General features: G+C 47.8%; 2 protein-coding genes across 2 annotated transcripts; both read right to left on the bottom strand.

Annotated features, from left to right (window-relative positions):
- Nucleotides 1-2229: 2229 nt before the first annotated feature.
- LOC124651953 (E3 ubiquitin-protein ligase RSL1-like) lies at nucleotides 2230-3511 on the bottom strand. The gene is made up of 2 exons (XM_047190975.1): nucleotides 2928-3511; nucleotides 2230-2302 (listed from the first exon to the last, which is right to left on the bottom strand). Exons 1-2 carry the CDS (start codon nucleotides 3509-3511, stop codon nucleotides 2230-2232), a joined length of 657 nt encoding a protein of 218 aa, XP_047046931.1.
- A 1709-nt stretch (nucleotides 3512-5220) lies between these two features.
- Nucleotides 5221-6015, bottom strand: LOC124651943 (E3 ubiquitin-protein ligase RSL1-like). Its single transcript, XM_047190963.1, has 2 exons — nucleotides 5435-6015; nucleotides 5221-5287 (listed from the first exon to the last, which is right to left on the bottom strand). Exons 1-2 carry the CDS (start codon nucleotides 6013-6015, stop codon nucleotides 5221-5223), a joined length of 648 nt encoding a protein of 215 aa, XP_047046919.1.
- Nucleotides 6016-8018: the final 2003 nt, after the last annotated feature.

Here is an 8018-nt window from a genome sequence, read left to right as displayed (position 1 = left end):
CGCAAGCAAGATGGTATGAAAATATTACTGATGCACGAACCATGGAGGCACTTGCAATCAGGGATGGGGCTACCCTAGCGACAGAGAGAGGTTTTACACATGCCATTTTAGAGAGCGATGCAAAGGAACTGATCAATATTTGCAATGATGACTTGCAGAATAGATCAGAGATCATGGCGATTTGCCAGGAAGTAGTAGAGATTAGACGAGCTTTACCTAGCTTAAGCATTAGTTTTGTTGGGTGTGATGCTAATAATGCAGCTCATCTTTGTGCTAAACAAGCTAGTTCTGATAGGAGGAGATGTCTGTGGATTAACTATAACCCATGTTTTCTCGCTAATACTCTTCGGAGTGATTGTAATCCTGTCGAGTAATCAATAAAGCTCTTGAACCCACAAAAAAAAGAGGTACACCATCACAACGTTGCCAGATCAAGAATAAAGTTGGGCCCAGTGGCAGCTAAAGAATTTTTTCAATAAATAGTGGCAGCAAAAAAAAAAAAAGATGCAACATATAGTAAAGCAAAAGGCACCCAGCGCTCCAAAAAGGATAGCTCAGATTTCTCTCAAGTAGCATCGAACCATTCGAACATATGGCATCGCGTTATGCAGGAGTGCGCTTAGGGGGCGGGTCATCAACCAAAGTTACAGCTTAGAAGAATGCGGCTCCGTCGAACGACGAGGGGAAGGAGAGGGCTTCCACAGCGGCGTTCCATGGAAGGTGATGAAGCGCCGGTGGAGGAAGCCGGGCGGCACGACTATTTGGTCGGGGCCTGATGCTCTCCGTCGGTAGCCATGGAGGATTCGGTGGAGCGGTGGGGGCCTCCGCCCCCGGTGACGGTTCGGCGGTGGTACGCATGATCCGCGCCGCCATCCTCTTCCCTGGTGATCCGGAAGGAGGGACCGACGGCGTGGGGGCTGCTGGTCTTGCTTTGTTTTTTGTGGCGGTCCTCGGGTTTCTCGCAAGCGAAGATGAAAATCGACTGGAGGTCAGTTTGCCTTGATCTGGCTGGAGAGAAGAGTTCCGGAAAGCTCCACTGGCGAATGAAACAGTGCATCTTTTGCCTGGAGTTTGGTGGATCTGGCGGTATTCGGTCGCGCGCACCCATGTTTTTATTCCGACCGTTTGGTTCCGGAGGGAGCGGCGCGAAGCTCTATTCTGTGTTGACATTAGGTGTCTTTTTCGTCCATGGTGAAGTTAGAAGAACAAATATCATGAAGGCCGGATTGGTGGACTGGGTAAAGGAGGTTTGAGTCTCCGTGATGCTGAGGGATTTGCTTGGCGTTCTGGGCTCCGAAGCAGTGGTATGCTTGTGGGAGCGGCAGCACAGGTGAAGTTCAAAATCTTACCTCTCAAGGTGAAAATCCAAGGTCTGGCCTTAACTGGTTGTGTCTGGCAATGACCTTGTTGGAGTTGTTTTGAGAGTGTGTACTATCTTCAGGGTGAAACCTAAGACCTTTGGTCGGGCGATGACGGCGCTGGTGCACTGTTCCGTTCTTGGAGGCGTCGCTTTTGGAGAGTCTGTATTTCAGGTGTTATCACGGTGGTGGTTGTATTGTTGTTGTTAGGTCTTGAATGTTGTAGCGGAACTTTTATTTCTTAGTTTTCTTTCATCTTTTTTGGCCGTGTGCATCCGTACTGCCACTAGGATGAGGCGTTGTTACAGAGGCTGGGTGTAATTGATATCTTTTGATATTAATATATTCCCTTTATCTAAAAAGAAGAATGCGGCTACATATATTTTGTGTTAGAATCGTCCTTCGTGGAATGTACGTAGTGAGCAAATACGGTTGACATGGCTATGCAAAGTGTTGTTTATCCTGCAAATGGTTTAGTGTTTCATCATAAAAAACATTCAGTCGTGTTATACGCATTATAATCCTTTTATATGCATTACACCATGAGAATGAAAATAATTAAACCGATAAAACGAATTTACCATTCCAAAATAAAATGAAAGGTTTATCATGTTACATAGGCATAGTGGTGGACAAAAGATCTGCCAAGTCTCTAAAATCTCCTCCCGTGAATTTCAAGATTGCATTAGCTACTTCATTTAGAAGTTCTAACTTAGAACAGACATACTGCAGAATGCAATTGTTCACATGAGCTTTGCAATAACAGAACATACGGTTCATATAAGAGATCAGAGAAATATTCTTTTAAAAATACACCCTAAAAGGTGTATTCATTCGATAGAAGAAATGACAAGAGGAACAAGTGTACTCTTCATTCCCCAGGACAGCCATCGTGTATGAGTTCCCATGGCTTCTCGCACCCATAGCAGAACTGAAAACCACACCTGCCATTGGATAAAAGTCAGAAATATAGTTGATCACCCTTTCCATATGAACAAAATGTTCATTTTTAGTGAAATGGAGTGCATAAACAAAGCACTCAGGAACGGATCTCGCATCCCTTCAGCTCGGGCTACAGTCGTCCATGCTTGACGGCGGCACCCTTGCCTGTGTTGCCGTGACTGTCTAGAGTAATTTTATCTAAAAATCTGACATATTAATCACGTTTGCCCAAACTTTAAAAAATGAGCGTCAACCACTTTTTGCAATTCGAATTTATTTTGTCCTACGATTTTACTACTCCAATGAATATGGCTTATCTTTTTTGTAAGTCAAACTATGTAAAATTTGATCAACTTTTATTAAAAGTACAATACAAATTTAACATTGTTAGATACATCATGAGAAATGCATTTTTATGATATGTATATAATATCATTGTTGTTAATAGTTCTTTCTGAAGATTTAGTTAGAATTAACTTAGCTTGACTTTTTTCTAAAAAATACTAGGCCGGCTTGTTGATTAGAACGGAGACTGACATCAGAAGTCAGAGGTCGATGGACTGTGGCCTGTAATCTAAACAAGCATATCTGCGCGTCGCAAATTCATGTATACGGTAGCACACGTACCGGCAAGTGATGTGCAGACAGCCATGGGACTTCTCGACGTAGAACCGGCACCGCGGGCAGCGCTTCCACTTCGACTCCCTGGCGGTCTCCACGAGCAGCAGATCATCCCGGCCGCGCTCCGCCGCGCCAAGCCGCGCGAACTCCGCGCAGCTCACGCCGGCGTGCCACGGCACCTGGCAATTCGCGCAGAACAGCCGCCGGCACACCTGGCACTCCGACTGCGTCACGCACCCGTCGGACACGTCGTCGGCCACCATCATCTCGGAGCAGTCGGGGAAAGGGCAGTAGGTCCGCCGCTCTCCCATGAACATGGACTCGCACAGCGCGCGGCACCACCGCACGAACAGGTCGCCCGGGAGGGCCGCGCGGCACAGCTCTGGGTCGAGCGCGCCGGCGCAGGACGCGTCGAGGCACCGCACGGCGGCGGCGCCGGCTTCCACCTTGGCGCGGACGTGGCCCGCCAGGCACGGCCGGCAGAAGGCGTGCGCGCACCCGCTGCCTCCGCGGTGGGCCTCCGACGGCGCCATGGGTTCCATGCAGATGCTGCAGGGGGCGTGCGGCGCCTGCCCAGCGGGTTCCGCCATTGCGGTGGCGCGAGCTTTGGTTGGAAGGTGGGAAATATTTGGTGAGTTTGGAGTTGTGTTGATCGAAACCAGCAACAATATCCTTCTCCTCCGGATGGGAAATGGCATGCGATCTTCTTGTTTTGGAGACAGTATATCCGGTAACTGCCTGATGTGTGATGATTTCGTTGGTTTAGTTGGTATTTAAAGGGTTCATTTCCTTCACATCGGAATGTAAACCGCGCCCGAGTGTTTTACGCGGACGTGTTTAACGCTGCACAGGTTCGGTGCGACTTGGGAATGGGAATGGCCTGCTACTGTGCCTCGTCTTCTGTGTCCAACCTGAGCCAAATTAAGACGAATAGATCACACAGACTGGTTTAACGTTAGAACCATGTTTTGGGCACAAAAAAATCCTCATAAAAATGTAACTGTAATTCTCTACATGGTTTTGGATGCTGATTCTGCATTCTTTAGATTTTCGGAATGTAAAAAAACAATGTTAAATGTACACAATGCCACGGGGTTATAATTTCAATAATTCAGGAAAAATGTATAAATATTCATATCATATGCCAAAAGCGCAACAGATACTCCTTTTTACATGAGACAAACTTTCAAGGTTTTTGGATAATTTAGTTTTTATAGGTTTCTAACGTGTGCATAATTTGTTTTCACGAAGTTCTAAAAAAAGTAACGGTGCGAGACGACATCATAAATAACAAGGTTTCAGACTTCTCATATGAAAATGTAAAAATTCACATTTTTGGAGAGTGTCATAAAGGAAGAAGAAGCAGCATGGCAGATGAATGAGTATATCGCCCTTCTGCAAATTAACGAACACAAACTAATAGTGGCATATCTCGATAACTTTTATGCACATTATCATTTCATAGCGTATATATATGAATTGGTCACACCAATGAAAACCATGCCAAGTTCATGTTACAGCGGTTAGGATGTTCCTGTATTTTTTTTAAAGGAAGATGCGGTTGAAACTGGAGAAATATTGTCTTTTACATATATACTTTGTCGATATGGTAGACAAGTGACGCTTTGGACATGTCTTTGGTCATCCACTTTCAAAATTTTGACTATGAATACTGTTCCATGTACATATTGATTGTAATTTTGGAAATCAAGCATATACATTTGTCTGAAAATATTTATATAATCTAATACTTTTATTGATTTTTTTTGCATATATTAAAATATGAATTAATGGCCAAATTGACATCTTTAGGACCTTGTCAACATCCAAAAGGTCTAGACTTTCAACGGAAGTTTCACAAATAAGTGACCTTTTGTAGTTACTCTAACCCTCAATAAGTTTCTAGTCAAAGAGCTATGGACTTTCAAAAACGTTTTCTAGGATTTCAGTTCATAAGAATGGTTTTCTATATGAGCTTCTCCATCATAGGAAATATGCAGATACCCCAAATGTATTGTTAGATTTATAAGATTGCCTCTAGTAGGACATTTTTCCTAAGAAATCCCTAGAAACTTTTGCATCAACTAATTAACAAGGTTTCACAAAAGGTCTATAGACTTTCAAGGGAAGTTTTACAAATAAAGGTTTCAAACATCCAGCTTTTCGTTTTCTCATCATGAACCATATAGGACGTCAAGCTATAGCATAAACTACATCTAAATGTTGCCATCGTCTTCAGTCAAAATAGTAGTCCCAGAATATCTTCTGTCATGCATCTGAGCATCGATCTCATGTCAGGCTACATGGTGCACCCGGAATGACTAGCCCACTGCATGCCACATCCGTAGCAGAACTCATTGCCGCACCTGCCAATTTGATGAACATCAATTTTTGATACACTTGCACTGAACTTTTCAAGAATTCAAGTACGTACGACCGTTTACTAAGGCCTCCATGATACGTTTCCTCAAGAAGTAAATAAAATAGGAGTAAAAAATGATACAGTACTATACCTGCAGGTAATGTGCAAGTAGCCATCGGTTTTCTCCACGAAGAACTGGCACCTGGGGCACCTCTTCCAGCTCTTCCCCTTGGCCATCTCCATCACCATCATGTCCTCCCTGGCCGTGTCCACCCTGCCGAGATGCTTGTACGCCGCGCAGTCGGCGCCGGCGGGCCACGCGACGCCGCACTGGGCGCAGAAGAGCCGCCTGCACACCTGGCACTCCGTCTGCGTCACGCGCTCACCGTCGTCGTCGGCCACCATCATCTCGGAGCAGTCCGGGAAAGGGCAGTACGTTCGACGCGCGCCGACGAATATGGACTCGCACAGCGCGGCGCACCACCGCTCGAACACGTCGCCGGGGAGGGCGGCGCGGCAAAGCTCTGGGTCCAGCTTGCCGGCGCATGTCGCGTCGAGGCATCCCACGTTGGCGGCGCGGCCGGACTCGACCTTTGCGCGGACGTGGCCCTCCAGGCACGATCGGCAAAGCGCGTGCGCGCAGCTGCTGCCGCCGCGCTGCGCCTCCGAGGGCGCCATGGGTTCCAGGCAGATGCTGCAGGGGTTTGGCGCCTGTGCCTCGGCCTCGGCCATTGCGACGCGTCTAGCGAACTTCGGAGGGGCGGCTAGGCAATCTCTTCAACAACAGCTAATGGAACCCGAGCTGCTGGGTTGTGGGGGTTTATAGCATCTCCAGTCGCGTCCCCCAAACCGCGCTGGATCGAGCGTTTGGGGGACGTGTTTCATTCGTGCCGCGTTTGGGGGACATCGCTCCCTAGTCGCGTCCCCCAAACGCCTCCCCCAAATGAATATTGGTGCATGAAAATAAAGGTTTTCATTCAATTTTGATTATATATTACAAAGTTTCAATGAAAACGGCTAGATTTCATCTAAACCTAGACTACTGACCGCCCGGCGGTGCGTTCGACGGCCCCGCCCCGTTGTCGCCTCCCCTACGCGCGCCTCCTCTCCTTGCGTTCGGCGGTGGCCAGACGGTTCCGCTCCCGTCGCGCGTGTCGAGGGTACTCCTCGGCAATGCCCTACGATTGGGGCTTAGGGTTGACGGAATCCTGCAAGCTGACACGAGACATCGGTTCACAGACAAGCGGGGAGAGCGATTTACCCAGGTTCGGGGCCCTCGATGAGGTAAAACCCTTACGTCCTGCCTGTCTGATCTTGATTATGATAATAATGGGTTACAATGGAGTGCCGAAGGGTTCGGCTGAGATCTTGTCGAGAGGCTAAGTGTTGCGGCGACCTAGCTCTAGTTTTCTGGTGGCTATGATTGCTAAGATTGATTGTGTCCCTCGACAGCCCCTCTCCTGGCCTTTATATAGCGGGCCAGGTCTCAAGAGATCTAACCGAGTTCGACTAGTTTTACAATAATTCTAGCTCTAAACTTTCCTCGTTCGGCTCCTTCCTTGTCTTGCCTGCCAAGGAATCTTCTGCTGCGACATCCAAGTGGTCCATCTTGCCCTCGAATACCTTCATGGACCTTCAGTTAGATCGTATAGGGTAGGGCAATATCGGTTACCCGAAGGGTAATGCCCACGTCAGTAACCTCCGAGTGTCTAGCCGAAAATAGTTCGGGTAGAGGCTGAAGCATGCTTCCTCTTAATGTTCTTCTCCTTGATTGTTCTTGTTCATCTTGAATCAGCATCATCTTCTTCTGTTGAGTGCGCGTCCAGCGCTCCCGATGGGAGTAGCCCCCGAGTCTAGGTACGGATGCTTGTAATCCGTGCGTAGACTCAAGTTGTACCACTCGAACGTTTTGCTCTGCCGAGGTTTTCTACGCAAGTCTTCATAGGTCATCCGATATATTGTCCGCACGTAAGGGATAACGAGTAACGTGCCCAGCTTTTGCTGGTTAACTACAGATGGCAAAACAACGTTACCCTACACAGAATCAAGTCCCCGGGCATGATCCTGGAGTGCAAAAAAGTTCTGTCGGGTGCGCGTCCAGCGCTCCCGATGGGAGTAGCCCCCGAGTCTGGGCACGGGTGCTTGCAATCGGGTGCAGACTCGAGCTGAGCAATCATCTTTTTCTTCAGTCTTTTTTCTTCGAGTCCTCATTATGTCGGGTGCGCGTCCAGCGCTCCCGATGGGAGTAGCCCCCGAGTCTGGGCACAAGATCATCCGATGTTTCTCCATTTTTCTTCGACTGCTCGCAACAATCTTTATAACGTCACTGTTGACGTATTGCTGTTGTGGTTTGATTGACAAGATTTGACTTGACGGGCCCACCCTAGTTCTCCGTGGGCAGTTTTTAGGAAGTGACCAGTACACGCGCGCCGACCGAGGCGTCTCCTCGATTTTTGCACATCGTGGGAATAATGGGCCACCGGTTCCGTTCTTTCTTTAGACGCCACGTGTATAGCCAGATCTGATCCACCTCCCACGATGTCTGTGGAGTTATGGCCACGATCTTGCATAAATTTTGACGGCATAAATAGAGGGCCTCCTCATTTTTACTTTTCACGCCTCTTATTGCTCATCTTCTCGTTCAAGCTTTCCTGCCTCCTCTGTTCCTCCTTCAAAAGCTCCACACGCCATGGGCAAGAAGAAGAGCGCCAACACCTCGTATGCGGCCAAAGTCA

The sequence above is a fragment of the Lolium rigidum genome, chromosome 1, assembly GCF_022539505.1.
Source record: "Lolium rigidum isolate FL_2022 chromosome 1, APGP_CSIRO_Lrig_0.1, whole genome shotgun sequence".
NCBI lineage: Eukaryota > Viridiplantae > Streptophyta > Magnoliopsida > Poales > Poaceae > Lolium > Lolium rigidum.
The sequence above is the reverse complement of the archived record's forward strand: the minus strand, read 5'-3'. Positions and strand labels throughout refer to the sequence as shown.